The 26,355-nt window shown below is 53.4% G+C and overlaps 2 protein-coding genes across 4 annotated transcripts in view; both read right to left on the bottom strand.

The window, feature by feature from the left end:
• TRAP1 (TNF receptor associated protein 1) overlaps window positions 1–10,022 on the bottom strand; it is a 51,065-nt gene extending 41,043 nt beyond the window's left edge. Inside the window, exon 1 of the mRNA XM_082713206.1 lies at window positions 9,894–10,022. Within this exon, the coding sequence (XP_082569332.1) occupies window positions 9,894–9,969 (76 nt within the window). The 5' untranslated portion in view covers window positions 9,970–10,022. The remainder of the gene's footprint in view (window positions 1–9,893) is intronic.
• Window positions 10,023–15,673: 5,651 nt separating this feature from the next.
• The window catches only part of CREBBP (CREB binding lysine acetyltransferase), a 124,737-nt gene continuing 114,055 nt past the window's right edge, over window positions 15,674–26,355 (bottom strand). For all 3 annotated transcript variants that reach the window (XM_082713196.1, XM_082713194.1, XM_082713195.1), the window contains 7 exons: window positions 25,819–25,965; window positions 25,064–25,177; window positions 23,795–23,960; window positions 23,416–23,583; window positions 20,843–21,004; window positions 20,336–20,617; window positions 15,674–18,905 (listed from right to left, as the gene is read on the bottom strand). In XM_082713196.1, the coding sequence (XP_082569322.1) occupies window positions 16,758–18,905; window positions 20,336–20,617; window positions 20,843–21,004; window positions 23,416–23,583; window positions 23,795–23,960; window positions 25,064–25,177; window positions 25,819–25,965 (3,187 nt within the window). In that variant the 3' untranslated portion in view covers window positions 15,674–16,757. The remainder of the gene's footprint in view (window positions 18,906–20,335; window positions 20,618–20,842; window positions 21,005–23,415; window positions 23,584–23,794; window positions 23,961–25,063; window positions 25,178–25,818; window positions 25,966–26,355) is intronic.

The raw sequence follows: 26,355 nt of genomic DNA, 5'->3' as shown, positions 1-26,355 counted from the left end.
TCAGAGAAATGTCCCTGGATAGGAAGAGTAAATATTTAAAAACATCACTTCCCTGGGCAGCTGGCTGGCTCAGGTGGTGAAGAGTATGGCTCGTATATCTCAGGGTTATGAGCCTGAGTCTCATACTGGGCATAAGTTATTTAAAATAAACAAACAAATAAAGAAAAAAATTGGTCTTATAATAAACCTGTATTTTTAAAAAGATTTTGTTTATTTATCTGACAGAGAGAGAGAGAGAGATCACAAGTAGGCAGAGAGCCCAGTGTGATGCGGGACTTGATCCCAGGACCCCGAGATCATGACCTGAGCCACCCAGGTGTCCCAAATAAACCTGTATTTTTAACACGAGCCCAGTGAAAACTCAATTTTAAATTATTCAACCTAATTCTAAAATTCATATGGAAAACTAAACTTTTGCATGAATAGACAAGATTTTTTAAAACAATGAGGAAAGACTATTAACTGTGTTAAGCACATTAACTTAAAGCTACCATATTAAAATTAATTTCCTCTTTCAATTATTATATAAAAAAATTGCAGATGGGCTATAAAAGTGAAAATAAAAAAGTTAGAAATACTTGAAGAAAACGTAAGAGCTATTTTTAAAAACTATTTTCTTTATTTGACACAGAGAGACCAACCACGAGCAGGTGGGACAGCAGGCAGAGGGAGAGGGAAAAGCAGGCTGCCTCTCTGAGCAAGGGGGGCCCGATGCGGGACTTGATGCCAGGACCCCAGGATCATGACCAAGCAGAAGGCAGGTGCTTCACGGACTGAGCCACCCAGGCACCCCATAAGAGGTATTTTAAGAAGCGCTTTTGGGGGTGGGGGTGGGGCTGGGTGGCTCAGTTGGTGAAGCCTCTGCCTTCAGCTCAAGTCATGATCTCCGGGTCCTGGGATCCAGCTCCACATCAGGGTCCCTGCTCAGTGGGGGGTCTGCTTCTCCATCTCCCTCAGCCACTCCCCCTACTTGTGTGCACACGCACTCTCTCTCTCTCTCCCCCCTCTTCTCTGTCACATAAATACAATCTTGGGGGTGGGAAGAAGGAAAAAATCAACTCCAGAAACCTACAGACTCAATTTCCGGGAGCCCTAACATCATTCTCCCCTTACTAGGATATAAACTCTTATATAATCAGTCACTCCTCATTCCCCAGTGCAGCTCCCTCTGCCCACAGGTCCTGTCCCCATGCTTTAATAAAACCACCACTTTGCAACAAAGACGTCTCAAGAATCCTTCTTTGGCCACTGGCTCTGGACCTCAACACTCCAAAGTACATCATGATCACCTGTGGTTTTCTTTCCAGCCTCTGGAGGGGATACGAGGTAACGCCTCAAGATTTGCCTTTCTTACCAATAATGATCATTCTGACATCTTTTTCTCTAATGACTTAAGGGGAAATGATTTCTAAACAAAATACATAACCCAAGAACCATAAATTTATGAAGCACACAAAAATTAAAATAAACAGAATCAATCATAAAAGTTCTCATCACTTGCTGGCCCCGTTGACAGAGCACGCAACTCTTGATTTCAGGCTGTGAGTTTGAACCCCCCACTGGGTGTAGAGATTACTTAAAAATACCAGAACATTTAAAAAAAAAATAGGGTGCTGGGTGGCTCTGTTGGTTGGGCAGCTGCTTTCAGCTCAGGTCATGATCCTGAGGTCCCAGAATCAAGTCCCGAATTGGGCTCCCTGCTCCCTGGGGAATCTGCTTCCCCTTCTGAACCCCTCCCCTCTCATTCTCTCATTCTCTCTCTCAAATAAATAAATAAAATCTTTAAAAATAAAAATAAAAGGGCGCCTGGGAGGCTCAGTGGGTTAAAGCCTCTGCCTTCGGCTCAGGTCATGATCTCAGAGTACTAGGATCAAGCCCCGCATCAGGCTCTCTGCTCGCAGGAGCCTGCTTCCCTGTCTCTCTCTCCCTGCCTACCTCTATGCCCACTTCTGGTCTCTATCTGTCAAATAAATAAAATCTTTTTAAAAAAATAAATAAATAAAAATAAAAACAATTTAATTTTAAAAATATATACACGGGTCGCCTGGTTGGTGCAGTCCATATACACGGACAACTAGGAACAACCACGCTACCAAAAAACCAACTGCAGCGGGCAGACAGCAGAGGGCCAGCTTGCACACAGGTCACTTACACGTCTGTAACAAAAATGCCAGGAGCTTAACAGAACAAGGGCAATTCCCCAAAAGAGAAACACCAGTGGCTCTGCATCAGGAGACGCTTGACACACGCAGGACTGAAGAAAGGCGTGTGGAAACAGGACAGAATGTTTGCTGTCGGAGTAGGAGGAGATTTTAAACTAATGGGAGACACGCGCCAGGGAAGGTGTGACCAGCGGCAGGCGGTGTGGCCTGTAATTCCGGGAATCCGGGAACAGCCCGAACGCCCCTCAGGGAAGGGCCGAGCGCGGCGCCCACACAGGCGACGGCACAGCCGGCAGCGGCGGACAGGGACCCCAGATGCCGCGCAGGAAGGGCCCGAGAGGTCCACAGGCCCACCCGGAGGCCCCCCTGTCGCTGCAGGGGCTTTGACGCACCGCTGCGCACTAAGGGAGGAAGGAGATTATTTCCACGGTACCAACCAGTTCCGGAAAACAGCCCTACTTTCTTAGTAACAAAAACTTGGAAGGATTTTTCTCAGAAAACTCCCATAACCTCAGCCGGCCGCGGAACTCCGTGTGGCATCGCACCCACCCGCCACATCGCGGTCTGAGACTCGCACACTTCTGACCCGGCTCCCAGCTGTCCCCACAGCACGCCGGCCCGCGGCTGCCTCAGGACCCTGGCACAAGCCACTGCCTCGACTTGAGCCGCCCTTGCGCAGCCCCCTTCCCCTTCCCCGCGGGCGGTCTCCCTGCCCCATCTCTAGCAGGAGGCCTTCTGCTCTGCTCTCCTCCCCAGGCTCCGCACCGACACTCACGCCACGTTACTCGTGTCCACCCCAGCACCACGCAGGCCAGGATTCGTGTCTGCCTCGTCCCCGGGGAGCACAGGAGGCAGCGGGATGGTTCCTGAACTGCTAGCACTACCCAACGTGGGAGACATTCTTGGGGCTCACCTGGACACTCTGCCGTCTGTCTTTCCCACACAATGCTGGAGTCAGAGCAGGCCCTCAACTAACACGTGGTTCTCTTCTCAGAAGGCACAGACGCTGAACTCAGAAAGCTTCGCAGATTACAGGTCTAGACTGGTGACCCACCAATCTTGGTGGCTGGTTTCGAAATCACCGAATGTGGGTTAAACAAAAGCAAAAAGAAAGAAATGGAGGGGCGCCCGGGTGATTCAGTCCATGAAGCAGCTGCTTTCAGCTCAGGTCATGATCTCAGGGTCCTGGGATGGAGCCCCGCACTGGGCTCCCTGCTCAGTGGCGAGTCTGCTCCCCCCCACCCCGCCACTCTGCCTACTTGTGCACTCTGTCAAAAAAAATCAATAAAATCTTTAAAAAAAAAAAAAAAAGAGAGAAAGAAACATCAACTCTCTAAATACAAAGAAACAAAACAACAAAAAAGGAGGCTTTAGTCACCGAAGACTATTCTTGCCCTCACTAACAACTCTTCTCTCTATTAATTTTTTAAAGATTTTATTTGACAGAGCAACCGCGCACGTGCGCACATGTAGGCAGAGCGGCAGAGGCAGAGCGAAAGCAGCCTCCCGCTGAGCAAGGAACTGAGCAAGGAGCCCGACGTGGGGCTCGATCATGACCTGAGCTGAAGGCAGATACCCAACCGACTAAGCCACCCAAGTGCCTCCCCCGCCACCCATCTTTCTCTTTTAAAAAAATCTGCAGAAGGGGCGCCTGAGTGGCTCAGTCTTTGAGCATCTGCTTTGACTCAGGTCATGATCCCAGGGTCCTGGGATCAAGCCCTGCATTGGGCTCCCTGCTCGGCAGGAAGCCTGCTTCTCCCTCTCCCACTCCTCCTGCTTGTACTCTCTCTCGCTGTATCTCTGTCAAATAAATAAACAAAATCTTTTAAAAAATAAAAATAAAAATATTAGAAATCTGCAACTAATAAGTTTTGTAATCTAGTTTCCAAGCCCACATCTGGAAACTGGCAGAGGAGGGAACATGGCCCTAGGAAGGCCTGATGAGCTACATAAGAGGAAAGAAAGCTAAAAACACAGCAACACCCAAAGAGCAGTTTCCCTGTGGGGACACGTCATACATGGGAGTCGTCCTACCCCATGGCCCTCAAGGGTCTGTATGTTACTGGAGAAAACCACAGACTAACACAATGACCCTGAAAAAATCCAAGGAAGGTTCAGTTACATTCTGTCTGATGTATCTGTTTCAGAAAGACTTCCAATCATAACGGCTAAAATGAAATATTTCGCTTCTTTAAAAGTAAAGCTTCATAAGCTCCGCTCTCCATAAGCTCGAGAATGTCAGTTGTGTGAACACAGTGGCACTGAGCCTCGCTGGCTAGCTGACACATCCAGCTCCACCAGAAGGACGGAGACCTACTTGTTAATAGTGCTGCCATATAATCTGGGTTTTTAAATTTTATTTAATTTTTCAAAAGGTTTTTATTTATTTATTTGACAGACATAGATCATAGTAGGCAGAAAGGCAGCCAGAGACAGAGGGGGAAGCAGGCTCCCAGCTGAGCAGAGAGCCCGATGCGGGACTAGATCCCAGAACCCTGAGATCATGACCTGAGCCGAAGGCAGAGGCTTAACCCACTGAGCCGCCCAGGAACCCCGGGTTTTCTTTAATACTCGTTTTGGCTACCTCAAAATTAAGGGTGTGGTTTTTTTAATGTTCTAGTCACATATCTTGATTATATGGCTCCTAAATAACGGAACCGCTCTTCAAATTAGTTAAGCCCATGCCTTGGGAACACCTGAATTCCATTTACCTAATCTGTGGGAAGTCATCCGGGGGAAAAGCAGGGAGGGATGATGCCCAAGCAGACAGTGGGTCTCTAAGCTACAACTCTTACGGTCTATCATTCCCAGTGGCTTTAGGAGCCGTATCAGAAATGAAACCCCAAAACTGATTTTGCCAAATGCTACAGAATTTCCTTGTAGAGTAAGCAAACAGCAGCTTCCTAGTAAAAGTCGAGTCTTCCGTATCCAGACCCAGGTCAAAATCCCAGGGTCCTGGGATCAAACCCCACTGGGCTCCTTGCTCAGCAGGAGCCTGCCTCTCCCTCTCGCTCTGACTGCTGCTCCCCCTGCTTGTTCTACCAAATAAATAAATAAACTCTTAAAAAAAAAAAAAAAGAAAGAAAGAAAGAAAGAAAAGAAAAATTCTAGCTGGCTACACCGAAGGCACCGAAAATGCAATTCAAGAACAGCCTCTGGCTTTGAACGAAAACATTTCACCAGAGTGTGAACCGGATACACTTTGCTGATGCCAAGACAGTATTTTGGTTTGACACATGGACCACCAATGCTCCAGTCAGTCTCCCTACAGAAATCACCTTTATTACCTGGGATTGGACTTTGGGGGCAGAGCTGAGAAATGTTGGTTTCCCCTCAATCCAACTCCGGCCCCCCAACCCCGCACCCTCCACCCCTTCAAGCAGCAATGGTCTCAACGTACAAGGACAGCAAACACTTAGGAGGTTTTTTTTTTGGAGGGGCCTTAATTTTGACCAACTACTCAGCTAGTAACTAGTAAGGTCTTTGCTAACCTATTACACTCGGGTTAGTCTTCTGCAGGTAACTCGGCCCTCTGGTCCTGCCAAAGCACCTCAAGCCCACGGCCCACCTGGTGGCTCCTGGGCAGCCGACCACACACCCCACACCCCGGGCCTGGTGCCTCACTGGTGCTGACCGAGGCCCCTGCACTGTGGCATATAGAGGAGGCAAAGCCATTCGGGGTCCGAGCAGTTAAGGATCAAGCCTATTACCGATACGTTCTGTCAGCGACAGGGAGAGCTGTTTCGCAGAGTGAGATCTGCTCCGCTCATCCTGCAGAGAGCCTGGGAAAGCCAGCATTTGCCTCAAGTCTCATGACAGCTGCAACCGATAGCTGTGAGGGCACGAATTACACGGCATGGGCCCCCAAAGAGAGAGCAGACGGAAGAAGCAGAAAAAATCAACAGGAAGATAAAAGCAGTAAATTAAGACTGGGGCTGCACAAGGTCCAGGTGGGCTCGTTTGGGGAAATAAACCTGCCGGGCTGGAGCCCTACACCAAAGGGGGCAACAGACTCTTCTAGTGCTTGGGGCAGACTCCTCACCCCTTCGAAGTCTCACTTCTAAGTCAGAAAATTCCAGCACAGGCTCCAGCTTACAGAGACTGGAAAAGGTAGAAAACACTAACCTGAAACCAAACAGCCTACGGTGGCTGCCTCGTGATGGGGTCCTGGCGAGGCCAACAGTGAGAACAGCATCCTCAAGAGCAGGACCAGGGCTCAGGAGCTGTGGTCCACGGCCCCGTGAAAAGACCAACCCAGCACCCTCTCCACCTCAAAACACGATCATCTGCTTTTGGAGACCAGGCCTGTTGCTGACCTTTCAGGCCCATCATCTCTTCTTTGGGAGGCTTCTTTGTCTGTCTACCGGCAAATCCATTACTTCTGTTACTCATCAGAACTGGTGCAAACGTTTGATGGCAGTTTACATTTTTTACTATGAATGTTACATTTTCCTGATTACCCAGGCTCTGACAGCTCTACTCTTTATAATAACTACCTTCGACCAGTGGAAGGAATTACTCGTTGGTTCTCTACCACCAGTCACCTTGATTCACCAGGGACAACGCTGGAATCAGCCACCCACCTGGTCCTGAGCGCGTGCAGAAAATCAGGTGTGTGGCCCTCACAGTGCCTACAGCTGGGTTCCCCCCAAGTACTGGCCCATGTCTGGCCTTGTGACTAGCCTGACAGTTATAGAGAATGGCCCACAAGTTTACATGCAACAGAAGGGAAAGGACGTAATTTTCAGCCTCCTTCACCCTCACTCCCGTATATTCCCATTTCTTGTCAAACCCAGTCATTCAGTAGCACCTGATACCCTGCACCTGGTGCGAGACCGGGCTCATAACCCTCTCCTGTGAGATCCACTTGAGCAATCATCTGCACGTTTCTGCCCTCCCTGACTGGCCAAACAGGCCTCAGGAATGGCAATATGGCCCAGTACACTGCCTGGAAAACACATGCTCCCACTTAACCTATGACCCCAACAGCAGGGTCACATCATCTCTGAAGTCCCAGAGAGCATTCAAAATATGTTTTTTTTTTTTTTTTTTTACACAATCTCCACACCCAACGTGGGGCTCAAACTCATAACCCCGAGGTCAAGAGCTGCATGCCTTGAGTGAGCCAGCCAGATGCCCCTCAAAATGTATTTGTTGAATAAACTAAGTAATGAGCAAAAATGAAAAATAAAAAGTCCACAGAGCAGAGGGGGAAGGACTGGGAGGGTGACAAAGGCAGACTCTCAGATGTGAAGCTGAGCACATGCTAACATTTGGCAACACTCTCCCACCAACATAGGAAAAAAAATACAGGTGAATTCTGAATTTTCTGTAGAGGTGACTTCTCTTATTCTCTTCCCCCCACTGTATAAGATACATATTTTCTAGGCTAAACTCATCCATCCCTCAGTCCCTCTAAACAACTGTACCTTCATTACTGCCCACACGGGTGGGTATCAAGGGCATCTGCAATACGCCACGCTTCCAAAAGGTTCTCGATCTCAGATCCAAAGAAAAGACTGTGACAGAAGTTCAGAAGAAGAGGGATGCAGATTATTATGGGAAAGAGTTAAAAAATCAGAACAAAAACTTGCTGGGCTGAAAACCAGCACATCTTCCCAGCAGAAGAGACACTACGTGGTACAAAGAGTGATTTACAACACACACGGCTGGAACATCTTAGAACATGAACAAAAAAGAAAAAACCCTTAACCTCAAGAGAAAGGTAAGAAGAAAACAAAACCAAGTTAGCTACAAAAGAAACAATGAAATTAAGACTGCTCCTCTGTAACACAGATGCTAGAGAACAGCAGATCAATACCCTCACTCTTTGAAGAAAAATCATTTTGACCTGGAATACAGTATCCAGGAAACCTACTACACAGGATTGGGGCAAAATAAAATCTTTTAGACTCGGTGGAGCTTAGAAAATTTACAACCCAAAGACTGCAAAATTAACACAAGGGTATACTCTCATATGACAGGAAATAAATCCAATAAAGAAAGAAGATGGTGGGTACAAGCAAAAGTATAAAATTTACAGTCAACATGCATTAACCAATACATTTTTTAAAACTGTTTTAAAAAAAAGTAATACTGCACCAAAATTGAAAACTCAGGTAAAAGGAAAAGTGTAGGAGACGTGAAAAAGAAATTCACAGAAGATATAGAAATGGCCATTAAGCAAATGAAAACATTCTCACTACTATCCTTGGAGGACCTGTGCCTTGATACAGGCAGTCCCATTCCCTGTTAACGGGAAGGTAAACTGATAAAGCCTTTCTCGACAGCAATTTGGCAATGTCAGCTAACATTTCAAATACGCACAGACTCTGAACCATCGATTCTAAAACTCAGATTCTGGGGGCACCTGGGTGGCTCAGTGGGTTAAGCCTCTGCCTTCAGCTCAGGTCATGATCCCAGGTCCTAGGACCAAACCTCACATCCGGCTCTCTGCTCAGCGGGGAGCCTGCTTCCCTTCCTCTCTCTGTCTCTCTCCTTCTTGTGATCTCTGTCTGTCAAATAAATAAAATCCTTAAAAAAAAAATTATAAAACTCAGATTCTGTGGCGCCTGGGTGGCTCAGTGGGTTAAGCCTCTGCCTTCGGCTCAGGTCATGATCTCAGGGTCCTGGGATGGAGGCCCGCATCGGGCTCTCTGCTCAGCAGGGAGTCCGCTTCTCCCTCTCTCTGCCTGCCTCTCTGCCTACTTGTGATCTCTCTCTCTCTATTTCAAATAAATAAATAAAATCTAAAAACAAACAAACAAACAAAAAAACAACTCAGATTCTGAAATTCTAAAGAAATGCCATACATGTGCCCCGAAGATTTAAATACTCGCCCATTCTACATAACAATGTAATGACGAAAACAAAAAACCATGGACATCAACTTTATTATGTTTATTATGTTTATTAACAGGACGGCTAAATAAACGGCCAAACTTCCACAACACAAGACACTACACAGCCACTGGAAAGCCACGGACGGGGGTTACCGACACAAAATGGGTAAGCTTTGCAGAGAACGTTAAAACTACATATATGGGCTACGCCTTTTCACATAAAAACAGACACCTGTCCGCGTGTGAGTGTGTGCAGAGCCTCAAAAGAACGCTGTAACGTTTGCTCATGGCTTGAAAGCAGTTATGGTTATTCTTTTTTTTTTTTTTTTTTGGCCATTTACTTGAGCACCTACCAATTTCAGGTCCTGGGAATGCGGGGGTCAAGAACCCAGAGTCCAGGGAAGACGCGGTTCTGCCCGGTTCGCGGCCGTGTCCCGGGCAGAGTGGGCACTCAGTGTTGTTCCCACATGCACACCACGGTGGAGACCAAGTGGCTTCTGCATCGCCCCGATATAACACAACTTGGGGGCGCGGAGCAATAGCAGCGCCACGAAGGGGCTTACACGGCCGCCCAGGTGAAGTTCGTCCCCACTCCCCGAAGACGCGCTCGGCTGCAGGAGCGAAGAGCCCTCGATCTCTCTGCCTCAAAACGAACCGGAGGGCTCGACGGGGAGAAGCCCCTGCAGGAGTCCCGCGGGCCGGGGCTCCACCCCGCTACCTGAGGGCGGGTGGGGGAGGAAACCCGGGCAGTCCGGCGACACCACGACGCTCCACGCTCGCCGCGCAGGTGGCACCTAAATCTCACAGAACCTCCGTGGCTCCCACGGAGGAGGAAGCGCGCCCAGGACCTGGGGAGGAGAGGCCCGCCCGCCCACTCGTCGACCCTTACCTCTCGGGGCGGCAGCCAGAGCCGGCGCCCGCAGGCTGCGTCCCCACAGCAGCAACACCCGCAGCTCTCGCGCCATGTCCGTCCTCCCCGGCACCCGCGCCGCACGCGCGGCGGGGGCGGGGCGGGGCGGGGCCTTCTTCGGACGCGGCGTGGTGACGTCACGGTGAGCGCAGGGCTGCCCAGCCCGCTGCCTGAGCCGGAGAGTGGGCGGGGGCCTGCGCAGCGCGGCCGTCGGCCCGCGCGGGGACAGTCGGGCCTGGGGGCGGGCCCCCCGTGACCTTGTGTCGCGTTGTCAAGGGCGACGGGAGGGGCCGTGGGGCACTCGCCCGCCAACAGGGCCTCACTTCGTGCATCCCTAAAATGGGACTGACGTTCGCAGGACTGAGGCTGTGGTAGTTCCCCCGCTCCCCGGCCACTGGCCGACCCGAGGCGGGAGCGGAAGGGGAAGGGACGGACCTCAGGCTGGCCTTGTCCACTCCCGAGCGCGAACGCAAGAGCCGCCCCCACCAGCACAACCGGGCTTATTCCTTCCTTGTCTCGCGTCCTGCTGGAGGTGGGGCTGAGGCCGAGACCCACCACTCCTTTTAATTAAGAAAAAAAAAAATTTTTTTTTTAATTGAAGTATGGTTGACACACTAAGATTAGTTCCAGGTGTTGAACGTAGTGATTCAGCAGCGCTGCAGCTTGTGCTGCTCTCACCATTCTGAGTGTAGCTGCTGTGGGTCACTACGCGACACCGGTACCCATCCCGTGACTGCAGTCGCTGTGCGATGCTGCTCCTGGCCCCGTCGACGCCCTTTGTCGCCCAGTGCTGCACCACGCAACTTGCAGGTCCTCTGACGCCGCCTGAAGTGAGTCCCCGGCGCCCCGTCCTCCACCCCCAAATGATTCTGAGGCTCACTGGAGACTCGCTACCAGAGCGAAAAAAGCTGCAGAAACGGAGGTGCTTTGGATTTGACCCGAGCTGCCAAAAGTCAGGGGAGGGTCCCTTTGGAGCCGGCACACAGCCGGGTGTTGGGAGGGGCCTTCTGGGACTCCTCCAGGTGGAAGGTGTGAAGGATGAGCCCCACCTGCCAGGCTTGTACTGTCAGGTGGGTGGACTCAGCTGTAAGAGCAGTTCTCTGATATTGGGAGGAAGACTCCAGAAGCCTCCTCCCTGGCCCCCAAGGCAGCTGGATCACCCACTCTGCAGTCACCGTCCTCTCATGCCTCCCCAGCACACAAAATCAGTTCCAAACCCCTCGGTGTGCCGGCACTGCACAACCTCACACCTGCCTCTCTCCTTTCCCCACCATGCTCCAGACACAGGGAGCCTGTACCAGGCCAAGCCAGTCCAGTGTATCCCTGCAGCTGCTGGGCTGGGGGTTGGGGGGGACCGATGGGTCTCAGCCTCACCTTGTGTTTGTTATTTACCCAGGAAGTCTTCCATTATAAGAGCCGATACAGTGATCTATGAGGCGATAGATCTAGGTTGGGGAGCCCTTTATTTCGGAAGAAGCGGTCCTTGGCAAAGTGAAGATGGAAACCTACACTTCACTTAAAGATGGGGGCACTTGAGCCGCCTGGGTGGCTCTAGTCGGTGGAAGGTGTGCTTCTTGGGGTTGTGGGTTTGAGCCCTACTTTGGGTGTTGAAATTACTTAAAAAAAAAAATCTTTAAGGCAAACAAAAAGCCTAAAGCAATTTCAAAGTCAAGGTGTGGTCCTTGGTCCCCTACAGCCTTGCTACTCCAAGTGGGCCCAGGCCTCACCCCGGAGCTCCTTCAAAACCTAGAAGCTCAGTCTGCCACCCCCTGCCCTGGCCCAGACTTACTAAATTGGGGTGTCAGCAAGAAGTCAGGTAAGCTGTCTGCGGGTCAGAGCTGGGGAAGTGCCATCCTGAGCACAGGCCAGCAGCAGCGAGGATGTGTGCTCCCGAGGGCTGTGCTATCCTGGACCCTGACAAAGAGACATCTCCTCATTCCAAGCAGAAAGCCAGGTCGGTGGTCCGGCTTCAAGCCCTGGAGCCACCTTGCACCTTCCTCCAGTGGCTGATGGTGTCTCTGGGGGGAGTTCTCCAAGAGCTGGAGTCAGTGCCTAGGATCCGTTCAGTAAATGCTTTGCTGAGTAAGCCAGCCCGGTGCTCGGACAAGACCTGCGCGTTTCCCTGTTGCTGGAAGCAGCAGGCATACACCCGCTCTGGAGGGAAGGGGGCCTCGGCTCGGGGTCCACTCATGTCCTTCCTGCCCTTTCTCACACTGGTGGACCTCTTCCCACAAGAGAACCCCTTTTCCTTACCCAGGAAACCAGAGACCAGAACGCCAGTGTCTAGAGGCTTGGGAACAGCCAGAACTGACTTCCCCGGAAGTTCAGAGGGTCCCCTGTGCTTCTGGCTGCAGAGGTCCAGCTCCCACAGGGGACACCCCTTCTGGCCACTAAACACTGGGCAATTCTGGTTGCCTCCTGTGCAGAACCCTGCCCCTCCGCCCCGAGTCTTTTTCCTCTTTCTCTGCACCTGCAGACGTTGGTCTGGTCCCCACCACTCTCCCTCCGCAACCCACCAGCCTCCAGATGCTCAACTCGCAGCAGCATGTGAAACAACCCTCCCTCTTCTGAGACCCCCCCCCAAACCTGTCCAGACATGAGAGGTCCTGGGTGGAGTCAGAGACACAGGAGGGGTCCTGGTGCAGGGAGCCCTTCCCCATCCTCCTAAGGGTATCCTCTCTGGGCCTTTTCCTGAAGGACCACCCTCACCTGGAACATTCTCTAAACATCACTACCAGCCTTGAGGATCTTCAAGTCTGAACTTTGCTGATCTGCCTATATAAGACTACTCAGTAAACATCCGTTTCCAAGAGGCTTCCTTGGTGTTGGCCCAGAGCCTGGGGTCCCAGCACCAGAGCATAAAGCCCATTTCAGTAGCAGCCCTCTCCAAGCGCTGAACCAGGCACCAGGCACCACACTCAGGGCGGCCAAAAGTCCCGCTTAGTCCTGTATAAGATCCTGGTTACTACTTAACTACTGTCTGGACATTGGAGGATTTAGCAGAATTATAATACATCCCTCTTTCCTCAAGGTAACCCCAAAGTAAGTTCAAGATGAGCTTGTGGAGCTAGTAGGGGAGGAAAGCTCCTTTTGGGACAGCGGTGAAGCACGTGGCTCTGGCTGAGCAGCTCACACCACCCATGAACTTGGACAGGTCCCCTGTCCTACCTCACGGCCAGGACAGGGGAGCTAGTGAGGCCTTCCAACAGCACTTGTTACCAAGCGTCGCCAAGGAGGGCAGGCAGAGTTGAGAGGGCTCATACCCCACCAAGGCCCTGGCTCCTGGTGGCCACCACCCCGATGGGCCCACTGGCCATCCCTCCATGGGGACACCACAGGCACCCACTTCCTGTGCAATGGCCTCCTGCTCGTCTCTCAACCCCCTGAATGTGTCAGATCAGCCCAAGGTTTTCCATCAGCACCTGCTGATTCTCTGCTGGGTACCATAATCTGCCTCTGGGGCCTCCGTCCACACAGCCTGGCAAGTCATCTGGAGGAAGGTGTGCTTGCACCGAAGGTACTGTCCGCCTGTTCATCCACAGTTCCTGTCTGTCTTTCAGCCTGGGGGTGACACTCAGTTACGTTTCAGAACTGACCCATCTCCCTACTCTTGACTTTGCACAATGAAATCACACCCGACTGCTGCAGTGGCACGAACACAAGACATCCCAGGAAGGTGCAATCTGGTTTTTCCAGCCTCCATTCCTATGCACTCCTGTGCTCCTACTTGCTAAGGTGGCCTGGCCAGAGCGCTGACTCCCCGGCAAGGGTCCTTGGGTGACGTGCCTCCCGAAGGTCTGTTGGCAACTAACCTGCACTCAGATCCTTCATGAAGGGACTTTCCTTTTTCAGAGCAGCCCACTGGTCTGTGCAGTGCTAGAAGCACATTTTGGCTTAAGTGGGAATCTTTGGTTCCATTTTGTAGCCAAAAAACAAAAAAAAAAGAGAGAGAAAGTTAGGTCTTCAGCCTGAGATTATACAAGCCGAAGAGACTTCACCTCATTTTCCAGAGATTGTCTCCTACTCCTGTTTTTAACATGTTATGTTCTCAGAAGCGTCATCAAACACACATACTAGGCACACTCAACCGAGACCCTCCAGTCTAACGAGGGCTAGCTACTAATAAGCTCATTCCAAGGGTCGTTAGCCAACTGGGACCATCTTTGAATCCAAGCAGTTTTACCAGCTTTTATTATAAACACCAGCACATTTCAAGTTTCCTCTTTTTGATCACAAATATAGGACTTTTTTCTTCTCCTTTTAAGTATACAGCATGAGACACAGCGCCGGGCCTTTCCCGCTGTCTTACAGAATCTCCTTACGCCGAATGCGGGGTTAGCATCCACAGACCACACCCTCGGCCGCAGCCCTTGGCGGATTACACAGGACATGGACTCCAAAACGATGAGACCTGTACAGAGTTTTGGATCCCACGACGACCTGAAAAAGATGCCCCCCCCCACCGGCCCCCTTAAGTGGCGGCCCTGCACTACACGTCCGTGGCCCTGGAGCTGCTCCTCCAGGGCCCCAGATGGCTCACTTCTTCCGTCTGCTCAGGGTTTTCCCATCAGTGGAGAGCGCGAGTCGGCAGAGGGTCCCAGACTCGAGAAGCAAGTAAGCAAGCAAGGATGGCCAGATGGCCACTGGAGGGCCGTGGCCCTGCTTTCCCTTCTTGGGCTGTGGTGGGCGAGGCAGGTGGCTGGCAGTGCTAGACGGTCTAATTATCTGGCTTAATCTAGTTTGAATTCAAGATTTGAAGCTCTGTGCAAAAATTAACTTTTTCAAAGCTTCCTCAAGTTTAGATTACCAAATCAGTATTATGAAGTGATCTCGGTGAATACATGGCCAAAGAGGGAGCTATTTGGGCCATGAATTCTAAATTTGCCACCACCACCCACCGCCTCCCCACCAGGGGTTGGAGGACCAGGGACACAAGAGTCCCTTGTGCTTGGTTGGGGAGGGATGCTGCACTCTAGAGGGCAGACTTCCACGCTCCCCAGAGGTGCTCCTCTGCTCAGACCTGTCGTTTCCAGCACCCAGGGACTCAAGTGTCACCCTCTTGGTAAGGGCACCTGAACTGGACCCGGGAGCAGGGGGAAGCATAGGGGTGGTGGTGGCATGTGGGACCATGTGGCCAAGCGCCCATCCCTTGAAGCCGGGGGGGCTCTTTCACCACAGTGCTGCCCTCACAGGCTCTGTTTCTAGAGGGTAGAGAGCAAAGGCCAGAGCTCTTCGCTGCCCTGCCCAGCCCAGCATCGGAGGCCACAGCAGGACACGCTGCACGCAGCATCCACCCCTACGGAGCACAGGACATGGGGAAGCAGGAACCACCTCTGGTCCCTGGAGCCAATTCTGCACCAATTCTGGGATTTGCATAAAGGAAAGGGGAGGGTAGGTACCACTGCAAATAGCTGCAGGAACCATCCCTACTCTGGCATCTTGAGGCTTAGGGGAGGAGGATTGGAGGCAAAGTGCTGCTTCGGACTCATCTGCGGCCTGAACTCTGTGGGTGAAGCTCCCCGCGGAGTAGTGGGTATATGAGGCCCACACTGAGCTGGACACCTCGGTTCCTGGAAAGAGAACCACCCAGGCCTTCGCTGGGCCTGGCTGCCAAATGGCCACCAGGACCATGGTCCCTGCCTCTCCCCTGTGAGCAATCCATCAGAATCATGTCTTACAAAGAACAGACTCCAAAAATATATATAAATAAATAAAAACCTTAAACATTCTTACAGGGATCTTAAAGAACAGAATACATGTTAAAAACTTCAGTAATTTATATCAATTTTAAGCGGTACTTTATATACAATGGGGGGAAAAACACATGCATAGTCCAAATACAATGTTGAAAACAGCATTTTCATAACAAAAAAACCCCGAACACTAAGTGTTAATACCATGTACATGAATTCAAGAAGGACCACCCTTTTTGTCTGTTGCACACAGTTTATTTAACAATATGATATAAGAAATGAGTTGGTACTTTACCATTCTATACAGTGATTGAATCTTCTTGAATTTTCTTATTTATAGTAATTAAAGCGCTTGCATGATTTACACTAGAATTGCTTTTCCTCATTTCAAGTTTCACATAGAAGAAAGAAAAGAATGTTCTTCTCTATTAACATTAGCATGGTCTAAGAGAGTGATCATCCCTATTTTTTGTCTAAAACCAGTTTTATCAGAGAAACAAAGCAACAATTTCTACATCTGCAAGACAAGAGTTTGGCTTAGGCCAGTATGTATAGATAGATGTGTGTGTGGGTGTGTACGTGTGTGCACGCAGGAGCCAATTCCTATCGTCCAGGGGTAATACTTGGAGAACGCCCACAGAGTTCACTATAGAAAAAATCTTCCCGCAACGTCAGAAAGTTATCGGGATACATTATAAGCTTGCATTATTTCAAGAATCAGTTTCTGAATATTATTTTTCTTCTCACTTTTAAACATAAATGTTTAAAGTCTTGAAAATACAAATAAAAAATATGAATATAATGAACTTGTTTTTCCCGTTAAAAAAAGGCATGAGTCACCAGAAATGACGACAAAAAGAATCCAAACAAAACCCCCCTCCCCCCAAAACAAAAAAACAAAAACAAAAAACAAAAACAAAAAGAGAGAGAGAAAGAGAGAGAGAGAGAGAGAGAGAGACCAGATATTTAAATCAACTGGTTTTTAACAAAAAAATATATTCTTTGTATTGTTTCTTTAAACAGCAATCTACCCTTCCACGGCTTGGAAGTAGCGGTTCCATCTAGGCATAAAAAGAACCTAGACGCCTGGATTTCAGTACAAAAGGTCCAAGAACATGAAAGGGGGGAAAAAAGCTATGCTCTCACAATGCTACAAACCCTCCACAAACTTTTCTAGGGTGTCTCCTGTGGTGTCGCCGACCAGGGACAGCTCACTGGACAGTGCACTCCTGTTGGGGGTGTTCAGCTGTGGGAGCATTGCACTCTGTTCGGGGTTCCCCAAGTGTCCCTGATCTATGGAGCTGGCCATGGTGACTGCGAGTCCTGGGTGGGGGGAACCAGTCTGGGGCGAGACGTGGTGTGGTGAAGGCTGGGGCTGTATCCGTGGCGACGGGCTGGAATGTGGAGGCTGGGACTGGGGCCGCGGAGACTGGACAGGGGCCGGAGACCGCACCTGGCTACTAAGGGACGTGGCCATCTGCTGGCCGGGGAGGTGCGAGGCCTGTGGCTGTCCTGAGAGCATGTGCTGCTGGGGGCTCATGGGGTTCGGCTGGCCCGGGGACCCGATCTGCTGCTTCATCTGCTGCTGCTGCAAAATCCGCTGCTGCAGGGCCTGCTGGATGTTGGGGGTGCTGTCTGCGCCCAGCCCCGGCTGCCCTATCTGGCCGAGCTGTCCCATCTGAGCCGCCATCTGGCCCATGGAGCTGCCCTGGATGGGGAGGTGCTGCTGCATCCGCTGCTGCTGCATGGCCGGGGGGTAGCCTCCGGGTCCCTGGGGCTGCTGGAACTGGCTGTGCCCGGCCATGCCCCCGGCCATGCCCGTGCTGCCCTGCTGCTGCTGCTGCTGCTGCTGCTGCTGTTGCTGCTGCTGCTGCTGGAGCAGCTGCCTCCGGAGCATCTCCCGGTACTGCGGGTTCATGCTCGCCATGCTGGGGTTGTGGCCCGGGTTCATGATGTTCAGGGCCTGGCCCTGGGGGTTCAGGCCTCCCATCGCCGGTTGCTGCGGAGGCACGCCAGGCCGGGGCCCGCCGGTTTGCATGGCGTTCAGGTTCTGCAGGCCGGGCTGCTGGTGCAGGCCGGGCTGGGCCTGGAGGCCGGGCTGGGGCTGCAGGCCAGGCTGGGGCTGGAGGCCAGGCTGACTGGCCACGTACTTGGCTGTGCGCTGCTTGATGAAGGCCGCCATCAGCTGAGGGTTGGACTTGAGGATGTTGAGCACCTGCTGCTGCTGCTGCGGCGAGCTGGGCGACTTCAGGGTCCGCAGCAGGTCCTGCAGGGCGCCGGGCGAGATGCTCCGGGGAGGCTGCACGCCGGACATCCGCGGCCCGGCCACGGCCGGCTGGGCCTGCATGGACAGCACGGGCCGGGGCAGGCCCGGCATCGGCTGCTGCTGGGGAAGAGGCGCTTGCTGCCACTGCCCGGGGGGCAGGTTGGGCATGACCGGCCCGCTGACCTGGCTGGGACGGGGCACGTTCAGGCCCACGGGGGCCATCTGGCTCACTGGGGTCACCATGCCCGCGCGCCCTGGGGGCAGGCCGTTGTTCACGTTCACCCGGTACAGGTGCTGCTGCTGCTGGGCCTCGCGCTCGATCTGCCGGGCCGCTTCCACCGCGGCCGGTGGGGGCTGTGCGGGAGGTGGCGGGGCCGGCACCTGGTTGGTGGGCTTCCCGGTGGACACCGTGGTAGGGGGCTGAGTCCGGGCCACGCTGGGGAAGCCGGCTGGTGACATGCTCACGGGTGAGGGCTGGGGCTGGGCCGGGGGCTGCGGCGTCTGGGGCGTGCTGGGCTGCTGCGTGGGGGTCCCGGGCGGAGCTGAGGTAGGGGAAGGCAGACTCTGCTGAGGCACATTGCGGGTGTTCATGGTGGCCATCCGCCGGCGCATGAGCTGGGCTTGCTGCAGCCGGTGCTGGATCTGCTGCTGCCGGAGCTTGTGTTTGATGTTGAGGCAGAAGGGCACCGGGCACTTATTCTCCTGGCAGTGCTTGGCGTGGTAGCAGCAGAGGGCGATGAGCTGCTTGCACACCGGGCAGCCCCCGTTGGTCTTGCGCTTGCAGCCCTTGGTGTGCTGCACCACGCGCTTCATCTTCTGGCAGGACGGCAGCGAGCAGTTGGCGTTGCGGCACTGGCAGGCGTGCACCAGGGACTGGATGCAGCGCTGGATGCTCAGGCGCCGCGACTCCTGGGGGCTCTTGGACTGTGGCTCGCCCTGGCTGCTGCCCTCGTCGTCCAGGCCCAATCCCCACTTCACCATCTTGTGGGCGTGGCTCTTGGTGTTGTAGCAGTTGATGCAGAGGTCGTAGTCCTGTGGACAAGCACAGGGCGCAGGCTATGGTCAGCCCAGGGCCTTGGGACCGGACAGAAGCCACCGCATCCATCCCCGCAGCCCTATCCCTCCCCTCCCTGTGCTCTCACAGGCTCTCGAGTGCGTTGGCTGACCTCTGGTCCCCTTTCCTTCCGTCCTCTGCCCCTGGGGAAGGGCGCCTAGACCTACCGTGTCCTGCTCCTGAACCTGGCCTGGGGAGCCTGACGGTTCCTCCCAAGCTCACCCAGGTGCCACCCAGCTCCTTGGGGCCACTGCCAGGGGCCCTGGTGCATCACCCGAGCTCTGCTGGGTGGCCCAGGGGGTCTAGGGGACTGAGGCACCTTCCCCAGAAGACAGGCCTTTGGCTCAAACCCCAAAGAACCCAAAACGCACACTTAAAGTTGCTTGTACCTGCAGACAGAGACTACCAGGTACCAGGTCTGGAAAAGAAGACCCTATGACTGGGACCCACCCCTTTTCCAAACGGACATGAAGATCCCAACAGTGGGAAGTGATACAGGACTAAAGAAGGCTGGAAAAAGTGGGAAATGCAGACAACGGCATTACAGAGGCTCCAACTGCCCTCTCTACCCAAGATCACAGAACCCCTACAGGTGTGCGGCTCTGGGAACCGTTTGGGAAGCTAACTCTGGCAAGGTGAGGACAGGGTGGGGGGTGGAGGCTCCACAACAGCCCACTTCACGCCCTGTGAGGGACCCATCTGGGCAAGGGTTGGCCCACACCCTTTCCCACAGGGAGCCAGAACGTGCAACCATGGGGTCCACCGGACAAGGGCCTTCTCAACTGCTTGGCTAGGTCACAACTGGAGGCAGGAACAGGGGAAACCACTCAGAATCCCGGGGGGGCTGAAGCACAGCCTGTTTCCTGCCCTGCCCTGCCCTGCACCCGAAGGCCCGTGGATGCTCTGGACACAGGGCTGGTGTTAGCGAACAAGGGATCAAATCAAAGTGCTCTGTGATCAATTCTTCCTGAAAAAGTCAGCACAAACACTGCCCCCCAGGAGGCCTGCCCACTCCACCTCCCTGGGAGACCAGCGCCTCCTGCCAGGGGCCAGGCGTAGCCCAGACACACATCGATGGCCCTTTGTTAAGCTCTGCTGGATTGGGAGCACATGTGCCCCATGAAGGGAGAAAGGCTCCTTCCTTCCTTCCCTCTACGTATGCTGGTGAGCCTGGAACGAGCGCAGAGCACAGAGTTTCTTCTTCGTGACCTCAGAAACCCGACCTCATGACCAACAACTCCCAGAGAGGACCAGCAGACAGATGCGCCTTTTCATCTGCTTATCTGGTGCCTGGGAAGATGCTGACCACTTCACGGTCCGAGCTGAAATGCTAATGTACCGATGGCGCAGAGAATTGAGGACCGACCAGGGACCCAACTCGCGGTGCAGACATTGCCCGCCGGCCTACCTCGCAGACAGTGCAGTGCCAGCGCGTCTCCACGTGGTGCTTGCACTCGTTGCAGGTGTAGACGAAGCGGTCCTGGCCCTGGGTGTGCAGCTCCACCAGCATGCACAGTGTGGACCACTTGGACCGGCGCAAGGAGGAGAACTCCCAGTGCTTGTCTCGGGCGAGGGTGAGGAAAGCGTCACGCCCGTCCATGAGGTCACAGCTGAGCAGGGGGTCGGGGTCCACGATGGGGGGCAGTGTGTTGATGACGGGCCCAGCGTGCAGGTGGATCACAAAGAAGACCTGCAGGGGAGAACAGCGTTAGCTCACGGAGAGCCATGGCCGCTGTGCCTCCCGGGGCCAGTCCTCTCCACAAGGCCCAGGATGGAGTGCCAGCAGCACTTTTCCCTTCTCTGGGTGGGGGCCGGTGTTGTGGATTCTCAGCAACCCCTTCTCCCTTATCCCACAGACCAGGAGGGGGCCAGCCTCTGGCCCGAGAGCCCCCCGCTCCCCCCAGAGCATCTCTACCTCTTTGTGCTTCTCCATCGTGGCGTAGAGCTTCTGGGACAAGTCGTTGGACACGTTGGGCACGCTGGGCTTCTTCTTGTTGGCGCGACTGATGCTGCTTTTATTCTTGTTGGTTTTCTTATTGTTCTTCTTCTTGGCGTTCTTGCTGTCGCCCTGGCTGCCCTGAAAAGATACAAGGAGCTGTCGCAGGAGCCCAGCCTCCCCTCCCGAGGGCGCTCCAGGCCGCCGCGCCTGCAAACACACAGTTGCCTGCAGAGGGTGTCATGGAGGCAGGGGCAAGGAGGACGGGAGCCTGGCCAGGGGTGTGGTGGGGACACAGAGGCCATGGAGGCCACAAAGCAGGTCATCTCTTGGGACGATACGCCCAGGAGGGACTCCAACAACGGAGGGAGGCCACGTTGCCCTGGAGCCCGACCGCTGCATGCCACGTGGCATGTGCTCAGTCCCACATGGTTCCCAAAGTCCACTGCGTATGAGGCAGGGAAAGGAGCCATGGGAAGCTGCCACGTGGGCGGGAGCGGGGGCTCCAGCACGGCCCATCCACATCCCAGGCAAGGCTGCCTGAAGGGGGGATGTCCCTATGACTCTGCTCCCAGCCCCAGGCTCGCATGGGCCTGAAACCCCCCATCATGAGCGCTCCAGGGGCTGAGGTGTGAGGGGTTCTGCCCTGCAGTTAAGGCGCTTCTGCTCCAGAAAGCACCCCCTTCATCATTCAGGCCCCAAGGTCAGGTCCAAAGAACATTCTTCCCAACAAGAGCAGAGAGAGGGCGAGACAGACGCTCTCAGTGTCAAGGGGCGCTAGTAGTACCCGTCTGGGGCCCAGAGCAGAAGGCTATGACGGAGGGCGGGACGGCAGCGGGCAGCCTGCACAGCTGCTCCAGTTCTCAGGGAGCCCTGAAACCATTCTAAAGACGAAGCTTTTAGAAAATTATAAAAGAAATAGATACACTGCACAAAGTTCAGAAAATATAGCCAAGTAACAGTAACAAAAAAATGTTTTGGCCACCCAGAGCAACGGCATTCTGGTTTTTCCTCCTGGAGCTGCACGTACAGGTGGCTCCCGCAGGTGGTTTTCCTCAGAGCTGGGGTTGCACACATGATGCTGCAGCCTCTCCCCTCCCCACGTCCCCCAGGAAGGAGAGTGCCAATGGCAAAGCAGCAGCCCGCCCAAGTGCTGTCCACAACGGAAGGCACTGCCTGCCACGTGGTCCTGGGGTGTCTGTGGGGTGGGACCTGCCTACTGCCTCTGTGGACTAGGCACAGAAGACCACCGTCTCTCTCCACCATGGGCAATTCCCCCATACCGCAAAGGCTGGCAGGGTGCGGGTGCTCCACCATCTGGGTCCAGACCCTCTTCTCCCGGCCCCGGAGCCCACCATGTTCTGACTCAAGCCACCACCCATCTGAGGTGCAGGCAGTGGCCAACATGGAGAGGAGGGACCCGGGCTCACAGCTCAGCTCTACGCACCCCCCTGCCGGAACTCCCTGGTTTCTACCCAAAAAGGATTTCCAGCTGCCTCCCAAAGACCCTGGTGGAGCAGTTTCTCAAGCCCCATTCTGGATATTCAGAAATATGGTTACCGGCGGTCAGATGACAGATCCTGCCTCCAGGGAGGCCCTGGCGGAAGGACTCCTGCGGCAGACCCCAGTTCAGAGGGCCCATCCTGCACAGCCCCTCTTGGGTGTCACCAGGCGTCTCTGCGCGGGTTCCTGAGGGGCCTCTTTCCCCAACATGCTTCCCCAGCCTCTGGGTAGAGGTGGCAGCACGGACTCAGTCGCTGAGGGCCCAGACCCAGCGGGCAGCCCCGATCCAACATCTCCCTCACACACCACAATGATCCGCCTCAAGTTCTAGGGCTACTACTCTCAAAACACCTCATACCCCCTCCACATTGCCTCTATAGCTAAGGACTGAATGGAAAACCCCATCCTCTCTTCCACAGACATCCCGAACACACGCACACTTGCTCCCGGCGCGAGCCGTCACACATCTCCCCCACCCCAGGCAGCGTTGGTCCATTCTCAGCAGGTCAGCCTCTGCCGCCTCCCCAGACAGGCCCCGCCGGCAGCCCCCGCGCCTGGCCGATCTAGGTGCGCTGTTTCCTTAAGCTCCTACTGCTGCCTCAGGACGCGCTGTTTTCCCTACTAGAACCCTTGCCCTGGGAGGGAGGGACGGAGCCTCCCCCAGCTTGCCACCGCACGGCGGAGCGCGGCACCTGGTGAGCGGGCCCCAAGAGCGACAGCAGACGGAGGGCCGTCTGGTGCGGTGGGCTGGCTTGTGACAAAGTGGGAGAAAGAGTCCCGTCCCCTTCTCAGGGAAGGTCTGAGCACAGGGCGAGCACAGGACTGTGCGCGCGCTCGGCTGCCCGGCAGGATGTCCTCCTCTCCCGTCTCCAGCCTGCCCGCTCCCGCGTGACGCGTCTCCCGCACCTCATCTCTGCTCGCCCTGCAAGCTCTGGCCCTGACTGGCGGTGGTTGGTGACAAGGGGAGGGCACGTGCAGAAACAGCAGCACCGAGAAAGGCGGCGGCGTCTGTGCCCCTGGGCGCGGCCAGGCCCGCAGCGGCGCCTCACCTCCGTGGTCTCGCTGGCCGCGGTGCTCTCCTCCTTCTTCCTCTCCTCTTCCTCCTGCTCCAGCTCCTTGATGCTCTCCTCTAGCACGTTGGGCCAGAAGTCCCCCTCAAAGTAGGGCAGCTCCTTGGCACTGGTGAGCCTGTCTTCAGTTGCTTGTTTGAAGATATCCTGGAGAGCAAAGGAAGCACAGCGGAGAAGAGGGACATGAGTGGCGCTCCGGTGGGGGGCACAGGGGCCGAGGCCGTGCTACGGACACCTGCTATGAATCTCCACCGGCTACACGGTAGGTGCTTCTCCAGCTTTTCCCCTGCGCTTGTCTTCCCGCGTTCTACTCCTCAGAGGGGACTAGAGCCCGCACTCAGCATGAGCCGCCAGGTACCTTGTAGTCGTGAATGATCCGCTCTGCGAATGCCTTGTCCAGCATCTTCTTGTACCACTCCTGGAGGCGCTTTGGTTTGGGGATTTTCTGGTCAGGGGGGTGGCAATGGAAGATATAGTCGTCTCCTTCACTTGGAGGGCAGGCCCAGATGTGTCCTGTGACATACCTGCGGGACACACAGCCACAATTCAGACCACAGAGCTGAGTGAAAGCCTCCCTGCCCCCAAGGAGACGAACAGCCGAGGAAGAGGCACCACAGCAAGTACAGAAACAACTAGAAGAAAACAAAGAAACTCCCACAATGCTTGCAACGAAATAGAACAGGGTCAAGGAAGTTCCAAACCAGCGTGTGGGGGAGGGGCGTGTGGGCGGGGGAGGCTGCATCTCGTGAGCAAGAGCACCCCTGGAAACTGGCCTCAGATGCTCCCTCTCACCGGGTGCGTGGTGGGCAGGGGTCAAGACTCCAAGGACTTCTGTCAGCATAGGACACAGCCTGGGAGATGTGGCTCTCATGCACATGGAATGGCTTATGTCCAAGGATGTGCTGCAATTCCTACTAATACTTCCTGTGCAATGAAGGGGCAGCTGGACACTTCTAAGCGGTCAAAGTCAAAATAAATCTGTTACTCTGTGAAACATGTCAGTCAAATAACTTTAACTTTTTCAAATTTGGGAAGGGATATGACAGATCTAGAATGCTGAAACAGAGAAAAAAAAATCAGATGCAAAAGACCAGTATCCTGTAGGATCCCATTCATGTGAAATGTCCAGAAAAGGCAAATTTGTATAAAAAGAAAGTAGACCGAGGTCACTGGGGTAGGGGTAGAACAGGGATTAACAAAGGGGTTTGGGGGCCCCACTACTAAGGGGAGGACAATGCTTGGAAAAGGACTGATAGCCACGGCCACGCTGCTCGTTGAAGTTATTAAAAATTAATGAAATGTACACTTGACACAGGCAGGTTTTATGATATGTAAAATATTTCTCACTAAAGTTAAAAAAGAAAAAAAAAAAGAGACTAGAATAGGGAAAAGAGTGAGAAGAGCAATAGAGGGCAGGGCAAGCATGTGTGCTGAGCTGGGAAGTCCAGACCTGCGGGGCCCAGGGGAGTGTCTGGGAGGGGGGCTCGGGAGAACTCATAATCGATCCAAGGACGTTAAAATAAAAACACATATGACTTTAAAAAATACTCTGGTTCTTTCACAAAACACACAGTGAAAATTAAAAATAGCATTTTTATTAGTTCTAAATAATCTGAATTAAACTCACCCCAGTTTCTTCACATATTCTAAATATCCAATAAGGATCTCATGGTAAACAGCTGTCCGGAGGCATCGGGGCCGGAAGAAATGAATACTGTCCAGATAAGATATGTACACACGCCTAGGGGAGCAGGGGGGAAGAAAGTAATTGGTATCCTCCAAACTTCAAACCAAACACCAACATCTAAAAAAAGCTCCAGAAATAAATTCTGTTTTCGTTGCATTTATACTGGCCACACAGACAAGACATAAGAAAACTCCCATCACCAACTGCCACTGCCTGTGAGTCAACGATCCCATCACTGGACCAAAAGCAGGGGATCACCCACCACAGAGAGGCATGGAAAGGCCAGGGCAAACTAACAAAAGCCTCTTCCAATTCCCTCTCCCCTGGATTCTTGACTGAACATGAAATAACTCTCGGCAGAGGTCCTTTGCTCTTACAAGTCGTGGGACCCTGGAGTGATCCCCACCCCCTCTCTATAGGTTTACCTGGCCCAGGTAAGACAGGGACAATAGCAAGACCAGGACTAGAACCCACGAGCACTGACTATACGAAACATGGTTTAAACAATCATCAAAACCCTTCATTTCTCACTGGCTCAGTGGAAAACTCAACTAACAAGTTTGGTTTGTTAGGCATGGCTTATTTGATTTAAACCCATGTCTGAAGCACACAGGTTCGCCAAGACACTTAGGGTCTCAGTCCGCTGTGACACCGTGGGCCCACTGATCTGCACCCGAGTAAAGGAGGAAGACTACCTTGTGTTTGGCGGGGGGCAATCAGAGCCATACTCTTGCACGTGCATCCCAAAGAAGCACACGTCCACTCCGTCAATTTCCTCAAAAGCAAAGAGTGCTTTGGTTCGATAGGGGAAAGATTCAGACATTTCCCCAGAATCCACAAACCTGAAATAAAAGTCAGAGCCTGAGGTCTGCACACGTCATTATATGTCTGCACATGTCATTATTTTACCAGGTGCTTTTTAAATGAGACTTGCTGCTCTAAACCCACGCAGTGCAGAGGAGCTGAAGGCCTGCTCACCTCTGCTGACTGCTGCCCAGAGCTCTGCCCGCCAGCCTGGCCTTGGGCAGCTCGGGGCTGTGACCCTATTCTTTGTGACATGATCTCGCTCAGCCAGGAGTTTTACCTCCCCTTATGAATGTGGAATACTGAGAGAAGGGCTGAGTAGACCATATCCGCTGAAAAACCTTTAAATTATACAAACTCTTAAGCTTATTTTTTTAGTACTCTCTACGCCCAATGAAGGGCTCCAACTCACAATCCCAAGATCAAGA

The sequence above is a fragment of the Mustela nivalis genome (assembly GCF_964662115.1).
Source record: "Mustela nivalis genome assembly, chromosome: 19".
NCBI lineage: Eukaryota > Metazoa > Chordata > Mammalia > Carnivora > Mustelidae > Mustela > Mustela nivalis.
This window is presented reverse-complemented; position numbering and strand designations above follow the sequence as displayed.